This window comes from Pristiophorus japonicus, chromosome 1 (assembly GCF_044704955.1).
Source record: "Pristiophorus japonicus isolate sPriJap1 chromosome 1, sPriJap1.hap1, whole genome shotgun sequence".
NCBI lineage: Eukaryota > Metazoa > Chordata > Chondrichthyes > Pristiophoridae > Pristiophorus > Pristiophorus japonicus.
In genome coordinates, this window is record NC_091977.1 from 196,550,769 (window position 1) to 196,574,018 (window position 23,250).

General features: G+C 45.0%; 1 protein-coding gene across 1 annotated transcript in view; it reads left to right on the top strand.

Annotated features, from left to right (window-relative positions):
• arhgef28a (Rho guanine nucleotide exchange factor (GEF) 28a) overlaps positions 1-23,250 on the top strand; it is a 484,332-nt gene that overhangs the window by 22,782 nt on the left and 438,300 nt on the right. The window contains exons 3-4 of the mRNA XM_070876112.1: positions 1,301-1,594; positions 17,992-18,175. Coding sequence (XP_070732213.1) covers positions 1,301-1,594; positions 17,992-18,175 — 478 coding nt within the window. The remainder of the gene's footprint in view (positions 1-1,300; positions 1,595-17,991; positions 18,176-23,250) is intronic.

Genomic DNA, 23,250 nt, shown 5'->3' on the forward strand with positions numbered 1-23,250 from the left:
GCAATCATTCACCTTGACCATTCGTGTGAGGTCATTAAACTTCTTGCGGAACTGGATCTATGACCTGGGGGAATGACTGGTGGCACTGACCGCTTCACCGATCTGCTCCCACTGTCTTTGCACACTGTGTCTAGGGGGCCCCCTGCACCCCTGTTTGTGGAGGACCTGTCTCCTCCTATAGATCCCCTTCACCAAGACTTCCAGTCATGCATCGGAGAACCAAAGTGTCCTTTGTCTGCCCTGTTGAAACATTGCTAAGTTGTAGCTCCAGTCACAAAAAACACCTCCGCTTTAATAAGTGCAGACAGCTTTTTTACTCTGTAGGCAATCTTTAAATAGAAAGCAGACTTTCCACGATATTAGACTCTATGTTGAGTGTTGAGCCAAACAGCAGCATGTTCAGCACTGGGTTCAGCGCCGCAATCAAGTTAATGAGCAGGCAGCACTAATCAGCCATGATCATATTGAATGGTGGTGCAGGCTCAAAGGGCCAAATGGCCTACTCCTGCACCTATTTTCTATGTTTCACATTCTGCCTGCACTACTTTCAACAGGCATAGACAGCGCGCATTGAGATTCCCGCATCTGTTTTTGGACCTTATCCAATTTGGCCCCCCGCAGAAAGGTTTTAAGTGAAGACAAAAAAATGGTAACAGTGGATCTGATTTGGATTCCCTAATGTTCCCACTATTTATAAATTATAACATCGAGGGAGAATACGTTTTGCTATATTATAAAACTGTAATATGAGACATAATGGAAAAAGAAAGAATTTGCATTTATATAGCACCTTTCCTGACCTCACCACATCCCGAAGTGCTTTACAGCCAATGAAGTACTTTTAATGTGTAGTCACTGTTGTAATGTAGGGAACACGGTAGCCAATTTATGCAAAGCAACATCCCACAAACAACAATTAAATATAAGACCAGATAATCTGTTAGTGATGTTGGTTGAGGGACAAATATTGGCCAGGACACCAGGGAGAACTCCCCTGCTCTTCACATAGTGCCATGGAATCTCTAATGCCCATGTGAAGGGGCAGACGGGGGTCTTTCATGTGAAAGACGGCATCACCAAAAATGCAGCACTCCCTCAGTACTGCACTGTAGTGTCACCCTGGATTATGTGCTTACATCTCTGCACTGGGACTTGAAACCACAGCCTTCTGACTGAAGGGTAAAAGTGCTACCACTGAGCCAAGCTGACACTTATAAATATATATTTAATACTCTATAATATATTTAGTACTGTATTTGTCATTTTGTATGTTTATATTTACTCGTGGGTTTTGTTGCAGGTCACGATACTTTGGAAGGTGTTACAGTTTCTGCCTGCATGTACACAGAGAAAAAATCGGTATCTATCCTTGGGTGCAGTAAGATAACCTATATTCAGGATGTCGCGTATGAACTGGCTCAAGCTCTGGTTGAGAGTGTTGACACAGCCACTTGTACTAGTCACCTGACTCTGCTTGAACGATTTGGCCTAACTATAGAGGCTCTGCAGTCTTTAGATGAGAAAATGACAACTGCTGTTCAACACTTGGAGTTACCACCATCTTGGAATCTCCTTGGAATGTTGGCAGGGCAAGGTAATTATATATTTAATCTTTTGTTTACATAATGTGATTCTACGTACTTGACTAAGGAATGTTGTTTTTCAAGTTAATGGTTAGAATTCCCAGATATTGCAACACCATTGCCTGAGCTAGTTTTATAGGTGTCATTGCAAAGATTTCCATGAATTTCCATCATTTACAAGCGCCTTGTTCTATATGCATTGTGCTATTTGTAACTGATAATGGACTCTCTTTTGTTTGTGGGGTTCAGTAACATTGTGATTTTGTGCAGAGTACCGCATAAGGAGAAAGATTATCCCATTCATTTAATATTTTTTCCTTCTAACAGTAAATATTTGTTGTCGAGGAATATATTCTAATGCTGCCTGTGTGTTCATGTAAGTTGGGGTGGGAAGGTAGGTTCACAGCAGGTGCGACTCTTTAACAATGCTCTTTGCATAAGGACCTTGATTAAAATGAGTAAATGTGGTACAGAGCACTGGACTTGTATGTTTTGAATATCAAGATGCAAGCTGCCCTATGTAGGTGCTTCTATCATACTGAAGGCAAATGTCCATTGTACAACTAATGAGGAACCTCTGACTTATGGGACAACACCTGCTGGAAGGCATTACCTTGAACACGAGTTCCTTTATAGAAAGCTTGGTGTCTATCATGGTTGGGTTGCAGAGAAGTAAGAAACAGCTACTGAAGCTCTGCATCTCCAATCAGTGGAGCCATTGTCCAACAAGGTATGGCATGCACCGTAATGTATTTGCTTCATGGGTTCTTTGCTTAAGAATTCATAGCAACGCATTGCTATTAAGAATTAGTTGGTTTATTAGCAAAAGGTTTAACAATCATGCTACACAATACCAGTTCATCCACCAGGCTCACAACTACCTGCCTCATCATGGATCCCCTAAATCCAACTGGCTGGGGTTTTATTGAGTCTTGTGAACATCACGTGATTGGCTAAGCCACTCCCAACTCAACAGCTTTACCAACCTGTGAGCATACTCACAGGTGCATACATTTCAGCACCCATGTTGTGATTAGGGGGTGGTGGAAAGGTATATATATATTTTATGGTGAGTTGTGCTTCCCACCAGCTCGTGTGAGGAGCTATTGGTATTTGCTACCTGCTTTGCATAATAATGGGTGACGATCCTTCTTGGGGATGGTGAAGACTTGAGGGTTCATAGAATCATAGAAGACCATTCGGTCCATCAAGCCCGTGCTGGCTCTCTGCGAGCACCTCAGCTAGTCGCACTCCCCCACCCTTTCCCTGTAGCCCTGCAAATTTTTTTCTTTCAGGTACTTATCCAACTCCCTTTTGAAAGCATTGATTGAGTCTGCCTCCAACACCCTTTCAGGCAGTGCATTCCAGATCCTAATGACTCGCTGTGTAAAAAAAAACTTTTTTCATTTGTCGCCTTTGCTTCTTTTGCCAATCACCTAAATCTGATTCTTGATCCTTCTGCTAATGGGAAGAGTTTCTCTCTATCTATTCTGTCCAGACCCTTTATGATTTTGAACACCACTGTCGAATCTCCCTTCAATCTTCAAATCTTCGGATCGCTTCAAGATGAAATGCCTGGGATGGAATATCAGAACTAGATCAACATGCCCAGTAATCCAATACCTGAGCCAGGGAACTTGGCAGTACTCTTGGATACAGCTGACGATTGGCCAACCAGCTTGTCTCATTTAATAGAATCTAGAATGTGGATGTGTCATTAGGCATTGAGATTCATCCCACTTTGTTTTGCAGAATTATCTGGAACAATGTCCTAACAGGTAGGATGGTCATGGCTGGACAAGCAGCAGAAAGCTTACTAATGCTGGTAGGCAATGCAGTTTTAGCTGGCTGAACTCCAGCAGTATCCCTCTACACACTTGACGGTCTCTAAGCCTTTGCCTAAATTCTCTCCACTTCAATAATTGGGATGTGTTCTTATGAAAGAGTGAGGACTATCAAGCAAATGATACTTTGGGGCCGAAATTTAGCAGTGCAAGAAAGCTGGCGCACCTCCTGACTTTTTGGGGCCATCACTTTGGTGGTGCCCTGATTGATTTTCAGGCCAAAAAGTTAAAGAATGGGTTCCTGTGCTAACAAGCGCCTCCAAAGTGCACTTTCCAGCGGTCTGGCTGTGCTAATTGAAGCGGCTGGTGATGTGTTTGTAATGAGCCAGCTGCTCCCTGGCCTCCTTAAAGATCAGGGTTTGCAGCTCGGCCCCGAGAGGGGAAGGAGTTTACTTTGAGGATGGCTGGTGTGAGAGGAACAAGGAAGGCAAGCCGCTTCATAGATGCCGAGCTGGAGACCCTGATAAAGGATGTAGAGGGCAGGAGGAGACCCCTGTGACGTGGGGAGACCAAGTCACCAGGTCGTGACTTGTGCAGGGAGGGAGATAGCAGAGGAGGTCTCTGGCACCTCCATTTATCAGAGGACTCCCATGTGGTGCAGGAAACAATTCCACGACATCATCCGTCTTATGAAAGTGAGTATCTCTTCCAACAACTGCTGACCTTGCATCTGCGAGCCTCTCCTTCAACATTCTCTTATTTCCCACCCTCATTGTTTAGGCACTCAAGCAGCATTTCATTGTTCACACCTCTAAACATATATGTGTGTGTTCTCGCAATGATGGCTCCCTTTCATCTCACACTTACAGCTGCATGTCAGTGACAAACGCTTGTGCACTCATTTCTGATTTGTTATCACAGTGGTACTCACCAACCATTCTTTCTTTTGCAGGCCAAACTGGCTCACAATAGAGCCGAGCAAAGGGGGACCAGTGGTGGTGAGGCAGACACGCTGGTCCTCACACCTCTGGAGGAGAGGGCTGAGGCACTGGTCAGCGGACATGGTGCGTTCCCTGTGGGCCAGGGTAGTGCTGACGCCGATGTGGATAAGTGTAATGAATGTAATGACTCAAAAGACTTGTTACTGTAAACTGCCTCAGGTGTAAACCTGATCCAACTTTATTCGCGCCCAAAGTAACCCGCGTGACATGGTACCTGCGCGCTTATACCAGTGATCGCGCATGCATGCGTACAGCCCGATGATCTCCGACAGTGGCGCCCCCTGGTGTCTGGTGACATAACAACATCCCCTTTCAAGATCTTAATATCAGTCTTTTTACAAATTAAGACGGTCTGGGACTTTCTGCTCACAAGTTGATCGTCTCAGTTCAACTTCAGTTCTAGGCGAGCGTCCTGAGTCAGTTGTGACTGAAGGCTGAGTAACCGATCAAATGGGAATGGTAATGACCATTTCAGAGACTGGAGGTCCAGTTTCAATAATGACAGCAATGTCCTCTGATGAATGAACATTGGTTGGTTGGTCATTGACTGCATCTTCCTCAAGTGGTTCCAGTTCATCCATGTGCTGCAGTTTTATCTATTCAACATGTTTCCTGCATGCTTGCCCATTCTTGAGCATGACAATAAACACTCTGTTACGCTCCTTGGCTGTAACAGTACCGGCGATCCACTTTGGACCTTGACCATAGTTCAGTACATAAACCGGATCGTTGACAGAGATGTCACGTGACACAGAAGCACGATCATGATACCCTTGCTGACTTTGATATCTGTTTTCAACACGATCATTCAAATCGAGATGAATGAGAGAGAGCTTGGGTCTTGAGACTTCTCTTCATCAGTAGTTCAGAGGGGAGACCCCAGTAAGCGTATGAGGTCTGGACCTGTAACTGAGCAGTATACAGGATCAGTGAGTCTGCAGTGAATCCTGAGTTACACGTTTCATACTCTGCTTGATCGTTTGAACAGCATGCTCTGCTTTACCTTTAGAAGCAGGTTTGAATGGGGCTGACCTCAAATGTTTAACACCATTGAGTTTCATGAACTCTTGAAACTCCAGACTTATGAAGCAAGATCTGTTGTCGCTCACAACAATGTCAGGCAAACTATGAGTAGCAAACATGACACAAAGGCTCTCAATAGTAGCTGTAGACATACTGGTACACTCTATCCACTTTGAATATGCATCCACCACAACAAAAAACATCTTTCCCAGGAAAGGGCCCACAAAATCGATGTGGATCCTCGACCATGGTTTAGATGGCCACGACCAAAGACTCAACAGAGATTCCGCTGGTACTTTTCTTAGCTGCATGCAAATATTGCACTGATGCACACATGATTCCAGATCAGAGTCAATTCCAGGCCATCATACATGAGCCCTAGCAATGGCTTTCATCATGACAATACCAGGAATGAGTACTATGTCGTTCACGTACAAATTTTTCTCTACCTTTCTCAGGCATAACAACACGATTACCCCACAGTAACCAATCTGACTGAATGGACAGTTCATCTTTGCAACGGATGTAAGGTTTGGTCACACATTTCCATAGGCATTGCAGAGCATTCACCACTGACAACACAACGTTTCACAACCGATAAGATAGGGTCATGGCTGGTCCAGATCCTAACTTGTTGAGCAGTGACAGGTGTTCCTTCACTCTCAAAAGCATCCATTACTAATGACGAATGACATAATCATAGGCAGATAATGTCAACGCCCACCTCTGGATACGGGATGATGCATTGGTATTAATCCCTTTGTTTTCCGAAAACAATGAAATGAGTGGCTTGTGATCTGTTTCGAGTTCAAAATGAAGACCAAACAGGTACTGATGCATCTTTTTGACCCCATACACACAGGCCAAAGCTTCTTTTTCTACCATACTGTAAGCTCTTTCCGCCTTTGACAAACTTCTCGAAGCGCACGCAACAGGTTGTAGCTTACCCGACTCATTTGCTTGTTGGAGTACACAGCCAACCCCATATGATGAAGCATCACAGGCCAATACAAGACTCTTACACGGATCATAATGAACAAGCAACTTGTTTGAACGGAGCAGATTCTTAGCTTTCTCAAAGGCTCTATCTTGAGACACACCCCAGACCCAGTTGTCGCCTTTTCTGAGTAGCACGTGCAGTGGCTCTAACAAAGTGCTCAATCTGGGTAAGAAATTATTAAAGTAGTTGAGTAGCCCAAGGAATGAATGCAGCTCTGTCACATTCTGAGGCCTGGGTGCATTTTTGATGGCCCTGGTTTTCGAATCAGTAGGCCTGATGCCATCAGCAGCAATCTTCCTCTCTAGGAATTCAACTTCAGGTGCCATGAAGACACATTTCAAATGTTTCAGCCTGAGTCCCACTTTGTCCAGACGATGTAAGACTTCTTCAAGATTGTTCAGATATTCAGTAGTGTCGCGACCTGTGACCAAAATGTCATCTTGAAACACGACAGTTCTAGGAACGGACTTCAGTAGATTCTCCATATTCTTCTGAAATATGGCTGCAGCCGAACGAATTCCAAAAGGACACCTGTTGTAGACAAACAGTCCTTTATGGGTGTTGAGTAGGTGAGTTTCTTCAAAGTGTCGACAAGCTCCTGTGTCATATAGGCCGATGTCAGATCCAGTTTAGTGAACAACTTTCCACCAGCTAGCATGGCGAACAGGTCATCAGCCTTCGGTAACGGGTACTGATCCTATTTCAAAAATCGTTTAATCATAACCTTGTAGTCTCCACAAATCCTGACAGTGCCATCACTCCAACGCACGAACAATAGGACTGGCCCACTCATTAAACTCGACCGGTGATATGACCCCTTCAAGTTGGAGTTTGTCAAGCTCAATTTCAACCTTCTCCATCATCATGTAGGCAATAGACTTGAGTTTTATAATAGACAGGCCTTGCATCAGAATCCAAGTGAATCTCCAGTAAAATTACCAATACCCGGTTCAAACAAAGAAGGAAACTTCTTCAACACTTGAGCACACGAAGTGTTATCCACCGATGACGACGCTTTGATAGCATTCCAATTCCACTTGATTTTCTCGAGCCAATTCCTGCCGAACAGCATTGGACCATTACCTGGGACGATCCACAACGGTAGATTATGAACCACACCATCATACGACACCTTGACTACTGAACTGCCAATCACGGAATGAGTTCCTTAGTGTAAGTACACAACTTGGCATTGACTGGACTCAGTTTAGGCTTCACAGCCTCAGTGTCCCACAGCTTGTCAAATGTTCTTTGGCTCATTATCGACTGACTCGCACCCGTGTCCAGCTCCATTGATACGGACACACCATTCAGCTTAACATTAACGATTATCGGCTAACTCTTTCCCAAGAACGAATACAGACCATACACTTCCTCCTCGGGTTGTGTATCCGGGCCAGCACTGGACTGGTCATCATCATCAATGTGATGAGCGGCAGCACGCTTGCTCAATTGTGGGCACATTCTCTGAAGATGCCCCACTTTTGAACAGCCATTACAGGAGTACTGTTTAAACCGACACTGATGAGGCCGATGATTGCCCCCAAATGCCAACAGGGTGAAATCGGATTCGTACCAGTTGGCGGACTTTGAGCAGCTACAGGTTTCATCATAAGCAGTCAAGTAGGCCCTGCCATAAGCAGCTCCGCCAGACGACGGCACAATCTTGTTTACAGTACTTGCCGTGAAGCTCCGATTCTTCGATGATATCTGCCTCAAATTATCATCAGTCGTCATGCATGCCTGGGCAGTCGTGATGGCCTTGCTCAAATCCAGCTACTCTTCGGCCAATAACTTCCGAAGAATCACATCATGGTTGATACCTATCACGAAGAAATCTCGCAGCATGTCTTCCAACATGTTCCCAAACTTACACGGCTCAGCAAGTCGCCGCCGGTTGGCGACGAATCCCGACACATCCTGGCCCTCAGCACGAACATGCATGTAGAAGCGATAGCGTGAGATGATCCCCTCTTTTGACTTAAGATGGTCACGCACTAAAGCGCACAAATTCCCATATTCTTTGTCCATTGGACGTGAAGGCGAAAGAAGATTCTTCATGAGGCCATAAATTTTTGGACCACAAACGGTGAGGAAAGCTGCCCTGCGCTGCACTGCATCAGCATCTCCCTCCATTTTGTTGACCACAAAATACTGATCCAGGCGTTCGATAAAATCCGCCCAATCCTCGCCATCCGTGGATCTCTCCAGAATTCCAATAGTGCCCATTGTACATGCGGAGGTTCTTAAGTTACCTCGTCGCCAAATGTAATGACTCAAAAGACTTGTTACTATAAACGGCCTCAGGTGTAAACCTGATCCAACTTTATTCGCGCCCAAAGTAACCCACGTGACATAGTACCCGCGCTTATATACCAGTGACCACGCATGTGCGCGTACAGCCCGATGACCTCCGACAGTGGCGCCTCCTGCTGTCTGGTGACCCCAAGCATAAATACATAACAGTAAGTGAAGGCCCTCCTTTAATGTGCGCTCTCCTTGAATGCGCCAATGCTTGCTGTTCCTTTCCTTCACGGAAGTCTGCTAGTTGCATCCTCCATGCCTTCATCCCACACTTCCCCCTCACGCCAGCCCTTCTCCCATCTATGCTTGCAGATGACACACTATGCTTGGCTCCAGTACTGGCGACGCCGATGTGGGCAGCATGGGCAAGTGAGGCCATCCTTGAATGCGCTCTCTACTTGAATGCGCCAGCACCTACAGTGCCTTTCATTCTGGAAGTCTGCTATTTGTAGGCTCCATGTGTCAATCCCCCACCTCCCCCTCATGGCAGCCCTTCTCCCATTTATGCTTGCAGATGACAGACCGAGTGGCAGCACACCCAGCACAGTTGCCAGTGACGAGAGATGTTACACACCAGCTGGAGGCCTGCATCACACCCTTCTCCACATAAGCTCAGGTCTCAGCAGTGAGGAGGACATTGAGGGTTCAAGCCCTGCTGCGAGCATCCACAGCACTCTCTCATTTGGGGTTGCCACTGAGGAGGAAGAGGACACTGATGGCAACAACGTGTCACTGCTTCCATCCACACACACCAGCTCAGATACTGGGAGTGCGGTGTGTGATATAGATGAGGTGGTACAGGGGTCTGCACTGAGTGTTGCACTGAGGCCTAGCGGGCTGTACCATGGTGACGGGGCTAGGCAACCTCGTGCCATCTCTTTGGGGGGGGGGGGGCGAGTCCGCACCGCAGTTCTGCCGACGAGGACTCCGATGGTGCCATCGATGTAGCAGCATACGAACAAAGGGTAGAGGTCATGCGTTCCCAGATGTTGGGGGCACCGACAAGGGTGCTAGAGAGGCTGTCGGAAGTGGTCAGGGGTGTGGAGGAGTCTGTCTCCCGCATAGTCGACCGCTCTGTGCACTCCATGGAGCCCATCATTGCCAGTGTGCAGGCGATGATGGATTCCCAGAGTGACCTTGCGGATGCTGCATCCTGCAGGTGATGTGGCAGCTGCCATTTCAGCACGGGCGTGAGGAAAGAGCGCATCGGTGCTGGACTGGAGAGGATGGCTGCGGCTCTGGAAGCTCAGAATGCTCATGCACTCTGGGCAAGAGGCCGCGGAGCGTCTTAGTGCTGCCATCTGTGGTGGCTTTGAGACTGTGGCTGCTCTCATGCAGTCTCAGCTCGATGCCACCCGACACCTCAGTGTTGTGTTTGTGGCCCATGGGCCACGGGAATTCTCCTGGTGTTGCACCACACCAACGATGTGACCTCCCTCAGCTTGATGGTGCTGGTAATGTGCCGCCCCCGGTTAGTGACTCAGGCTCCTCGGACCAGGATCCTGATGCTGTGCTCTCAGGATCACAACATTCCTGGCCCCAGACCTGGTACTCCGCCAGTGCCTCCACGCAGAGCCAAGCCAGACTGAACCCTCCCAGGAGCGTGCTGACCAGTCTGCACCCGGACATTCCAGGCCCAAAGGTGTTCGAGGGCGATCGACAAGGACATCAGTAGCTCCCACACAACAACCACAGTAGCCTTCCCAGACCCATGATGCAGCCACAGGGAAGACACTTCGGCGTAGTATTAGAATAGGCTTGTGTAAGAGGTGCGCAGGAGTAAAAAAAAGATTGTTAATTTATGGCAGTCTTTTTGTTTCCGTTGTGTTTTTGCACTGACTTGCATCATTTGATAAATCTTGGCACATATATCTGACTAGGTGTCTTATTTGGGAGTGGGCAATTCTGTGTGAAGGCACTCATTGGGATGGCCATGTAAAGTGGGAGCTGAACAGTCATGTGATTATCTGAATCGAGCAACTTTGAGACGTAGCTGCACCTCCCTTGCAGGGTTGCAATGGGGGTTATGCCTCTTGGTGGGTGGCAATGGGGATCCTCCTTCTCCTCCTCCTCCTCCTACGCCTCCTCATCATCAGGTGGTACTGCTGGCTCGACCTCCAGCAGCTGTCCCCTCATGAAGGCCAGGTTGTGCAGCAAGCAGCAGACCATCACGAATATGGAGACCTATTCAGGAGAGTACTGCAAGGCGCCACCAGATCAGTCCAGGCAACGGAACCTCTGCTTGAGGATGCCAATGCAGTGCTCAATGATGCACCTGGTGCCAGAATGAGTATCGTTGTATGCATGCTCTGCCGCTGTCCTGGGGTTCCGCAGTGGAGTCAGCAACCAAGTGGACAGGCGATATCGCTTGTCGCCAAGCAGCCAACCACAATCCTGATTCTGCCTTAGAATGAACGAATCGTGGCAGCTGCCTGGGCACCTCACATCACCTGCCAGGATCTGGTGGTCACACACAAGCTGCACATTGATGGAGTGGAATCCCTTGCAGTTCACAAAAATGTTGTGGTGCCCTCAGCCCAATGTGTGTGCAGTCGATCGCACCCTGCACCCTCGGGAACCCTGCAATGCTGACTAATCCAGCCAGCCGCTCCACCTGCTTGTCCCTCGTCATCGGGAATGAAATGTAGTCGATTCTTCACCTGTACAGTGCATTGGTAACCTGCCGGATGGAGCAATGTGCAGAGAATTGACAGTCACAGACTGGAAAGACCCCGTAGCATAAAAGTTCAAAGCTATGATGACCTTGGTTTCAACGGTCAGGACGGTCGTGAGCCTTGTGTGAGACTCCAGATCTTTGCACAACACATTGCGGAGCTCCTTCAGTACCTCCTTTCTGAATCTCAGCCTTCGCAGGCATTGTTCATCACTGAGCTGGAGGAAGGAGAATTGACATCTGTAGACCCTTTAAGGGTAAGGCCTCCTTCCCCCAGGTCTGTGCTGGCCACCTCCCATGGCAGCTGGATGATGGCCATCTCCTTGGTCCTCCTCATGGTCGTGCGCCTCTGCAGGCTGTTGCTGGCGAAACTCCTGGCCCAGTATGTGGTGGTGGTGGGCAGGGCGGGTTAGCGTACCTGACCCTCCTCCTGATGCCATCTCCCTCCTGGACACCCTCTCTACGTGCAGGTCTGCGCACATCTGCAGGCCCTTCAGGATGCTGGGCTGGCATGGCTGCTGCCTCCTTTACCCACTGCCTTTCTGCTCGGTGCGAACAGCACCGCCTTCTCCTGCATACCGCCCTGCGTCTGAGAAGGTGTTTCCCTGCCAACACTGATCCCATTGTGTTTGAAGGCTGCACCCTGACAAGCAGGCCTCTGGAGTGCAGAATGAGTCCTGCAGGCCTTCACTAATGAGTCAGAGGTCAAAGTCCTGAAAACTCTCTCAAAAAATTATAACGAGCACTCAGCAGGTTCAACAAAAATAAAAAAACAACTGCAAAAACCCCCGATTGTGGGAATCCTCCGTTGTGTTCCTCCAGCGGTGTTGAGTATCATGGCAAAGTGTACTGAGCCAAAGAGCTGGTGGGGGCACTGTTCAAAAAATCCTTCCCTTTTTATACGTGAATAAGAACATAAGAACATAAGAAATAGGAGCAGGAGTAGGCCATTTGGCCCCTCGAGCCTGCTCCGCCCTTCAATAAGATCATGGCTGATCTGATCATGGACTCAGTTCCACTTCCCTGCCCGCTCCCCATAACCCTTTACTCCCTTATCGCTCAAAAATCTATCTCCGTCTTAAAGATATTCAATGACCCAGCCTCCACAACTCTCTGGGGCAGAGAATTCCACAGATTTACAACCCTCTGAGAAGAAATTTCTCCTCATCTCAGTTTTAAATGGGTGGCCCCTTATTCTGAGACTATGTCCCCTAGTTTTAGTTTCCCCTATGAGTGGAAATATCCTCTCTGCATCCACCTTGTCGAGCCCCCTCATTATCTTATAAGTTTCAATAAGATCACCTCTCATTCTTCTGAACTCCACTGAGTATAGGCCCAACCCATCATTATAAGTCTTCATGGGTTGTGTGGCCGCGTAGCAGTGGTGCGCACCCTGATGACATCACCGCAGCTTCAGTCGGCCGATTTCGGCGGAAGTGCTCACCGCTGGAAAACCCCCACACTGAATATGGGTGGGGTGGGGCAATGGATCAGTATGGGTCGGCCAATTGATTTTGCTGATTGCCTGCCAAAAACCCGCGGTAACATTCCCTCCTGGGACCCTGAATTTCAGCCCTTCTATCTGTATGAATTTCTCAGTAGTTTCAAAATAAGCCAGGGAAATAGCCATCTTTACCCACTGCCTCTCTACAATGGCTGTCATTGGTACTGGTGTTGTGCTGTAATTTTTGGCTCCTGACCTAACGTGATAAAAATGTGATTTTGCACATGACTTCTTTGTTTTGTTTATTTTGTCTTTGGTTCTTGATTTAAAATAGATTAAAAAAAAATACCAGAGTCAGAATGAAGGTTACACAATCAGTTAAAAATCAGCCTATTGGGGTCGGAGATGAGGGGAGGTCATTTTCAAGTTTGCTGCCTGGACACTAACCTGGTCGGGTGGATTACCCACCGTTTTATAGAACCCACTTGATTTTCATTCCATTGAGTTCAGTGGAACAAAAATTGGGTTGGTGGGCCAGGTTACTGCCCAGTTGGTAAAATTGAAAATTACCCATGAGATACCTATAAGAGAACTGTTGAAGGTGACAAAGTATGTTGACATGCTAATATTTTGATTGCACAATGTCCACCAGAAATGTTCCTATTTCATTCAAGTCACTCAGAAAACAACTTGTTTGTTGCTTTCTTGGATAGTTTCGTAAACTTCAAATCTGATTGTGATGCACTGCTGAGAATTATTTGAAAGGAAATTGTTCTTGGATCAAAAGGGACATCCTGGGCATAAATGTTACAGAATTGCCAACTTATACTCAGTTTGGTTTTGTGAAGCACAGTGAGGAGATGGGATGTGGCTCTAAGTGTGTAATTCCTACGTACTATCCAGTAGCAGTAAAAAGGTTTCTTGTTTTTCCTGGCCCAGTGCTAACTAAGAATCTTGTATAAGGTTAAGCTTCTGATTATAAGGACTGTGATCTGGACGAAGAGAACCATCTTTTTGTGGTAGGAATGAGGAAAAGTATTGGAAAGTAGCCTGAATCACACTGGAGACTACCTGAAATAAGTTTTCTTTCATTGCTTTGGCTTTGCACCAGCAATAGTGTAAATACTTTTAGTGTTATTTCTTTTTTTAATGAAACTAAAGCAATTTTCTGGCATTTCCAGTTGTATGATTAGATCCTTTCAGATATTTCAATCACTAACTAGTTAGAAGATGATCAGTAAAGCATTATGGTCATGTGCAAAGCTCTACACAGAAATCTGAGCAGGCAATGTAACTGTATCTCCCCACTGCTCAGATGTTCTGCATACTGTGGGCACAGTGTAATATCTTGAGAAGGCCATCTATCACCACAGGGTTTCTGAGGCTGCAGTGGAGTTAATACCAGACTATGCAAGGATAGGTGAAAAATTGCATTTATTCTTTAACGCCAACTATGATTATTGTGTTTTGCGGTATTTTTGTATATTTTCTCTAATCTGAACATCAATTGTAGAAGAAAACTTTTAAATAGTATTTTGAAGCTGTTTCATCTGGCCAAAGACAGTAAGAGAAACAGAAATGTCTGTTACATTTTTCAGTACTGTAGTGTATCCACATGTGTTAATCAACTGAGGTGATTTGGGATACTGCAGTAAAGTAGTAGGCACAAGCAGTGAGTCAATTTTTATAGTGGCTTAATTAATGTACATTAATAATTATACAGAAATCACTTGTTTCACATGTCATAACATTGTCCCTTGCAATGACTATTTGGGTTTTGTCCAGAATGATTGGATAATTCCTTTATTGTTTGTATCTAATTGTACTGTAATATTAGTGCTGATTGCTGGCATCTCCAACCTATTAGTATTTTTTTTTAATTTCACATTATTTTGTTGGCATAATTAGAGTGAAAGTTTTTCAATGTTATGGGCATTCATGTGTATTAGCATTCAAAGATATAATTAATGTATGAATAAACACTTTAGCCCAGATTTTGCTGACTCTACTGCACAAAAATAAGATGGGATTATGTGGAAATGGATGGAAGTTCTGTAAACCCCCTCCTCCCCCAGGAATGTGCTGAGATTGTGTTCCAGTGTATTTTCTGGTAGGCGGGATCAGTGGTTGTAGAAATGCCTGTCTCAAATAGACAGGCACTTCATTCTACCATTAATTTGGGATGCTCGACTAAGAATGCCCATATGAAATGAGCACCCAGAGTTGCTGAGTGCTAGTAAGTGTACTCTCGGTCTTCGACTGGACACAGTAATAGAAAAGCAAGGGCATTTTAGCCATTTCATTCATTTTGTTCTCTTGTTGGAACTTGGGTTCTCATGAGCAATTGTGCCAACTATGGTCAATTATATTTCACCCCAGCACCATTACTGACACTAATGGGTTTGGAAGAGGAGGAGGACCTATGGATGCATGCCACCTCGTACAGATCATGCAGCAGAAATATGATCTAGGTTGTTGTCATGATGAGTGGTGGTAAAGCGAAGGTATTACATCTTCACTATACAATTAAAATGCCTATTCCTTCAGCATTAATATGTATACCATTGTACACAAATCAAACCTGATTAATTATTTTATATTCCACCAAATACCTTGCCTGTTATCCTTTTTGGGTTTATAGCTTCAGTGATTTATTCTGGCGCCTTCACCTATGACTAGTTGGTATTTGACCTGTTTAGTGTATGAATGCCTAGCACATTCTTATAAAATGTCTTCCTCTATTATTTTAATGGTAGCAGCAGCCCATTTAAAATTAAAAATTTCAAGCTATGTGGAGATTCTGCTGGAGCCCAAAGCATTTAGGGACTGATTTCTCTCTGCTTTGTATCCAGAGTACCATTATTTCCTGAGCAGAGAAAAAGGGGCAGAGACCTCAGCATCTGTTCTCTGCCCAGTTTGCACTTCAGGTGCATTTCTGGGTCTGTTGGAGGTGGAGGGCTTCATCTACAACAAGCCGAAACATTTAAATTGTGGGATAATAAGGAATTTTTTTCAATGCACTTCCAGCCTCATTTTCTTGGGCTTCCACCAGCTTGACCATTAAAGTGGGTCTTTGTGGTTGCTCCCAGTCCACTCAATTTGGAAGACCTTATAATAGACTGCCAGAAACCTTCTCCCATGCCAAACAGATGAGCTTTTCTTTTTCCAGTGCCAGGCTGGAGGCCTTCCAGCTGGCAGCCATTACCGCTGCTGCAGACATCTCAGTCCCCTTTCCACCTCCTTTTATCATTGCACTGCAGAAGTGAAAATCTGTCATTATTCTGGAGGAAAGCAAGTTTAACTCAAGCAAGGGTAGTGGAGAACTGTCCAGTACCTTGAACAAGCCAGCTTATGAATGCCATTTATGGAAATGTTGTTGTTGTTATTACTACTGCATATATTCCTGCATTGTTTAGTTCTCACCAAGATTCTGAGAGTAAAAGGAAAAAATTGTAAATGCTGGAAGTCTGCAATAAAAACAGAAAATGTTGAGAATGCACAGCAGGCCAGTCAGCATCTGTAACAGTAAATTAAATGTTATAATTCAGGTGTGCTTAATTCTTAGGGGAAAAATTGGGCTCCTTTGTGCGTCCCGTTAGTGCCTTCGGCTGGGAGGCGATATCGGGGCGCACATGGGTTTATGACCGGGCGCGGCAAGATCAGCGACTCCCGCTAGATTTTTGCGGTGGCAGTAAGGCGATGCGCCTCGATCATCTTCGCCTGGAGATCGTGACGTCACCACCGTGCGCATCGCCCGGGTAGCGCCCTGGACCTGAACATGCGTTCCGTCCCCTGCAGCATCGCCGGGCGAAAACATCGATAGCTGCAGGAGGCGCCCATCGTGAGACCGGGCGCTTCAGGGGCGATGCTTAAAGGCGAGGTGGCCGAGGTAAGTTTATATAATTTTTACCTTGTTTCTTGCCTGCGATTGATCAGCCTGGCACTCTGCTGCATTACATCGAGCTGTATTGTGGCTGCCGTTGAGGAGAATGTAAGTTTTCTTTTGCAGCGCCTGCAGCAGTGGCCCTTAAAGGGAGGGAAGGAGATTTCCACGCGGCATCGCTGCATGGCTCAGTGTGCAGCACTACACACCTACCACCCTGCCTGCTGCCTCTTGCATTCCAGGAAGGAAGCGGAATACCCGATTTAGCGCTCCACTTCCTTCGTGGAGCGCAAATGCTGAATTTTTTTAAAGTTTGAAAACATTAGCGTCTGGTGCTAATTTTTCAAACTTTTAAAAGATAGCACTCCAAATGGGGCACACCCAAATTTCACCCCCTTGGCCTTTAGTCTGATGATGGGTACACATCCAGAATGTTATAATCTGTCTTTTGTCTTTTTCTCTTGAGGATTTTCACTCTGAAGATGTTTAAAATTGCGGCTATTATTTTTTAATATATATAAGGGTAAAAATTCTGATTCGGCAGTAGCACTGCTGGAAGTGTGGTCAACTGGGCCAGCCACTTTGCCACATGACAAGCTCATGTTACATTCTGGGGTCTTGGACATTTGCATTAAAGGGGCAGATGCTCAGGCTATTAAATATGCTCCGCAGGCATCCGCCCTATAGGGGCATTGAAATTCCAGGCTGGTCTGGTCAAAGTGGCCAAAAGATAAGGATTTCACTTCTGACTTGCTTGATTGCCGATTTGGTGTTTTCTAAAGTTGCGGAATAGCATAGTGGACCCCACTTATCGCACCTGTACAGCAAGTATACTTACATCATGCAGGTGCAGTTTCCATTGCTGTACAATGAGTGGGATTTTCAGAGGAGACTGACATCCCACCTGGCCTGAATTTAACTGACATCACAATGGAAGGGAATTTTGCTAAATGACCAGAAAGGAACTTCTACTCAGATTGTGCCATTTTCATAACTGAAATGGGTTGGACTTTTTAGGCTAGAAGCATCTATAGATAGATAAATAGATATGAATAACATTTAAAACTGAGATTTAGTTTGAGCTGATAACTGCTTTGGAAGTTTATCAGAATGAAGTCAGAAAGTGACAGATTGCAGTTGTCAGGCATTGTGATTTGATGTAATTCATTTCCTGTGTTTTCGTCATTCCCAATGCTGAAGAATGGCAAAAGGCAAAAAGGCAAATGCTTAAAAAAAACTTCCAAACAAGTGAAATATCTAGTTACCCTGATTTCCTTTTCTCTTTTTGTTTCTAGAGGTAATCCACAGGGAAACCCTGCTACATGCATCAGTGAGATTAGGTCTTAATAAATTCTCTCAGTTTCTGCTGTGCAAGCCTGGTGGTATCCAAGCTGCTCTAGTGCCCAATGAGGAAGGAATAACGCCTGCCGACTTAGCACTGCAGAATGGGATGCAGTACCTTGCTGAATGTTTCAAAGAGTAAGTACCTGATGCAATGTGAAGTAGTCCTGTTTTCCATTCTAATGCTACAGGATTTATTTTTAGTTTCATGGTTACAAATCTGTTTCAGTTCTGATAAATTTCCAAATAAGAGTATAATGTCTTAAATATAGAATGAAGAGGGTTGGTGTAGAATTGTAAATGATTTTGCATGAGTGGAAAAATGTAGAATTCAATATATGGATATGCAGGGTGATTATAGAAAATGTACTAACTTGAGTGACATGTTTTACATATTCGGAGGGTATTTATAGTTTTGAGCACTCTTTCGTGATTTATGCCCATGGGGGGGAAAAAGTACTGAATGACACCACTAACGATTCCCATGGCTAAACAGGTAACGGGGGAGAAAAGAGTACATTAATACTACTTTTGTACCACACTGAAGAGTGTGGTATTGGTTCTATTTTCACAAGGATGAAAGTGGGAAGCTATGTTTCATTACCTGCTCACATTGCTGTGAGGTTTCGGAAGACATAGCTCCATATAGGTACTCCCTCATCGGTGCAAGAACATATTCATGGGGCACTGCTCATCCCTTCCTCCCCCTCCCCCAGTGTAGTGTAAACATGACAGAGTTGATGTAATAGAAATATCAGTTCTTTTGCAGGATCTATGGAATTAAGAAGTGAGTTACTATAGCACATAGTGACATGCAAAATGGGCTTCAAGACAAGCTCAGGTGATACTGGCAAAGTAAAACTATTATCTCTGGTTCAGAGGATGAAACTTATGTTTCAGAAATAGTATTTTGCATACTTTAATGATCTATAAACCTTTTTTTTTTAAAGTATATAAATCAGTTCCCTTCCACAGACTGGGTGGCGGGTGGTTGACAATATGGTCCTTTTAATTGGAACCTGGCTTCTAATCTTGCCCAGATTAATTGAACTAATTTTTTCCGTCTGACAATTAAATGAAATTACAGGCCAGTCGGAACCTGAATTTAGGTACAACAAAAAAACTCGCAAAGTAACTCGGAACAAATTTGATCTTTCACAGAGATCAGAAACTTGGCTGATGTGGAAAATCTAAAAAGTTCCATAGGGAGCACTCTTGCAAAGTTGGAGCTTAAAGCAGATTGTGGGACAATGGGTCGGAAGATTTGCATTGCACTTGCTCTTGCGCTATCTGGGCTGCAAGAGTAGGATGTTTCTAAATTTTTCAATAGGAACATTCCTCAATTTTAAGAAGTAGTTCTAACACACCGAGTGCATTAACAGTACTGTCAAAAGTCAACTTTGTTTAGGACCAAAATGAGCTCTGTCTATTTTATCCATCTTGGTTATCACATGTAGTTTGAGGCCTAGAAATTCGACATCGCTAAAAACCTGCCGGAGTTAACAGCTGCCGAAATTGATGGCATTGGCAGGACCGGTAAATTGATGCTGGGGACTAATTAACATTGGCCCAATGTTAAATTTGCTGTGCAAGGCCATTTTGGTGGCGTTATTCCCAGCAGCAAACCCAATGTATTGTAGCCTTAACATTACTGCAGCAAGAACAGCCCGCTCTTAAAGCAAGGCTATCATTTCAAATAGAAATCATGTAAAAATAGACCATTTTTAGCCATTACAGCTCAATTGCCTTATGAAAAAAAATTTACATTAAAAAGAATTCCCTAATGGGAGTTTTGAGCTCTTAAAGCTGAATTGCCTTCCCCACAAAAAAAATGTGAAAAGTGTTTCAGCACTAACACACATGGCTCAGCAAGCCAGAGAAGGGGCACCCAAGGTCTTGCATGCAGCACTCCAGCTTTGTGCAGAGGGGTAATCACTGGAAGAGAGGCCCTGTACCCACAGGGACCAGGAAGCCCTCCAGAAAGAAGGATGTGGGATGAGATCACTGAGGCCATTACTGCCAGCAATGTCGACCCCATGTCCTGGCTCCAGTGCCCAAAGAAGCTTCATGACCTCAGACTTCTGGTCAACATCAGTGAATGCATCTTCAAAAGCTGTCTCCTACCAACTTCACCACTAGCCTCACACAATTCTCCATGCATGACTCTCCCCCCACCCACCCCCAATCCCCTCCATCCCCAATCACTCACCTACCAACAATCTGTACCAAACATGAGGCACACCTCCCATTCCTAGCTTCACTTCACCCCCTTGGAGGAGATGGTGCTGGCAATTCTTGGCAGGAGCATGGCTGAACCCTTGGTCAGCGACGAGGCTGATAGGATACAAGATGCTGGTATCCTCATACATTATCCTCCTTCTCACATGTACTTCTTGCTTTCCTGCCTTCCCCAACTCCACCTTGTGCCTTCATCATTTCACACACCCAAGAAATGCAGCTTGCCCTGCTAGTGGTTGACCAAGAAGAGGGAGAGGAGTGAAGGAGAAATATCGTTACTCAATTTCGCACTCCCAGCCACCAACTCCTCAAGGTCGATCTGGAAGGCCATTCGCAGCGTCGCCCACTGAAGGTCAGCAGCCTTCCACCAGCTATGTTGCAGCCACTGGGGTGGCACTGTGTGACATTAGTAGGATAGGCAAAGGCAGACACAAGATACTCAGCAAGAGAATACATAAGGGTGATTAGTTGATTTCTTAATGTTATATTGAATGGATGGATTGGAAAGTTTGCTTTGTGGTGGCTCTTATTTCAGCATTGTGGCCAAGAGGACGCTGTGATGGTCAGTAACAGAGGGAAGGTAAGGCCTGGGACAAATATTGAAATGGGAATTGGGGTTGTGGTCACTGATACCACAGGCGGATGATTCCATCCCGGATATCCCGGCCAGAAAGGGGCTGACTGGATTGCATTCTTCCTTCTGCTTCCTCCTCTTCTGCATCTTCCTCTTCCTTCTGTGAGTGGATGGTAGAAATCCGAAATTAAAGCATAAAATGCTGGAAATACTCAGCAGGTCAGGCAGCATCTCGACCTGAGACGTGGACTCTGTTTCTCTTTCCCCAGATGCTGCCTGACCTGCTGAGTATTTCCAGCATTTTCTGTCTTCTCAGAGGTCTTCCTTTACCATCAAGTGTCTTGTAAGTGTCCAGCAACGCTTTTCAGAGCGAGCTTAGAACCCAGCACCAAACGCAGTGCTAAGGTCGAAGTTCACAGAGCATGACATTTAAGTCGGCATTGCACACCGACTGACATCACACTCTCCACAGTTGTGTCTCCAGGGCCAGGAGCAGCGCTAAGGCCCTCACCAAAATGGCTGACTCCAAGGCCTGCGCCAGAGAAGGTGTTCAAGTGGTGGCAACCATTCTTTGCCAGGATTGCGGCGTTAACTTGTTATGGTAAGGTAGAAAATTTCTAGGTCCGAGTAACTTAGTGGTGCAGAAATCTCGATTTCTTCTTCCCGTGGGTGTTTGACTAAAAATAGGAGAAAAGATGCACACTTACCTTTTGGTCGAACGCTCACCAGAGATCCCGGTCCTGAGGCGGCGGCATTCTTGTGCAACGGAGCGCACTTACGTTAAGACGTCTGTAGGACTGGACACCCAATCACGGTAAAGTATTTTCTCATTCATATTAATAGGAGTTTTGTTAGTCCGAAACTCCTATTACTATGAATGAGAAATGCACCCAAACACCCAAATAATACATAAAACATTTAAAAAGCACCTCACATAAATACATTATAGAAATTAAAGTTGATAGAAATGTTTTTGAAAAATAAATATTTGTCGATTTTTTAAAAAAAGTTTTAATTATCGTTTTAAATAAAATTACCTGAGTGGGCAGGGTTTTTAACATAAATATGTGTATTTAAAATTTATTTTTACATGTTTTTGATATGATTTTAAACTCTTGTGCTGGTAAAAGTAGGTTATGTGCATATTTATATCTTTTCTATAATGTATTTATGTGAGATGTTTTTTTAATGTTTTATGTAGGCAATGCGTCTGCTTTTACCAGGCACACGAGTTTTAAGGACATTCGCAAGGCAAGAGATGGGCAATATCTGCCGTGGGAATGTCCTTCTCCCCGAGATGCAACCATCTCTCAAGCCAGAAACTTGACAGATTGGAAAAGCTGGTTTTCGGCGCATGCGCATTATGCGCCGAAAACCAGCTTTTCCAATGCCTTCCCAGGTCTGTGTACACACCGTACGGATCCGGGGAGGCCGGAATTTCAGGGCCAATAATTCAGAGTAAAATATGCAGCTTGACTTATATTTGGTTTAAGATTCATTCACTTTTTCAACTTGTGGACTTATTTTAAGTCCACATTGAGTGACTTATGAATGCTTTGTGCATTCAGATATAGCGCCTTTAATTTTAACTTTATACTATTTTTCCCTGATGTGGCGTTAGTTGCTAATGCCCTATTACCAATATTTAAAGTCTCTGTCCCTTCCTGGCACAATGTGCTCTACAGTCTTGGCTTTTCCCTTCAGACTTAAAAATTTTTACTTATCTGAACCCTCCCTCCTCTTATTACTTTAAAGCTCTGTCTACCACCCTAGTTATTCGATTCGCCAGGAGACTGGTCCCAGCCCAGTCTGTCCCAACTCCAGTTCACTACTATGTAGTTGCCCATATTTTACTTTCCAAACTTCAGATGTTTATAAAAACACACCTAAATATTTTAATCGATCAGGAATTTTTTGTATAAATGAATCCGCGTATTGTTTTAATTTTAAGCCTGATATGTAGCTCTTGTATCAAATACACAACAACAACTGCATTTACATAGCGCCTTTAACAGAGATAAACATCCCAAGGTGTTTCGTAAAAGCATTATCAGACAAAAATCAACAACGAGCCAAGGAAGAAGATAATAGGAGGGGTGACTTTGGCCAAAGAGGTGGGTTTTAAGGAGTCTCTTAAAAGAGTGAGACAGAAAGCTGTTGGGAGGGAATTCCAGAACATGGGCCTAGACGGTTGAAAGTACGTCAACAATAGGGCGAAGGGATTTCGGAATGTACTAGAGGTCAGAGTTGGAGGAACACACAATTCTCAGAAGGCTGGAGAAGGTTGCAGAGATAGGGAGGATAAGGCCATAAAGGGATTTGAACAGAATGAGAATTTTAACCATGAGGCATTGGGGGACTGGGAGCCAATGTAGGGCAGCAAGCATAGGGGCAATTGGGC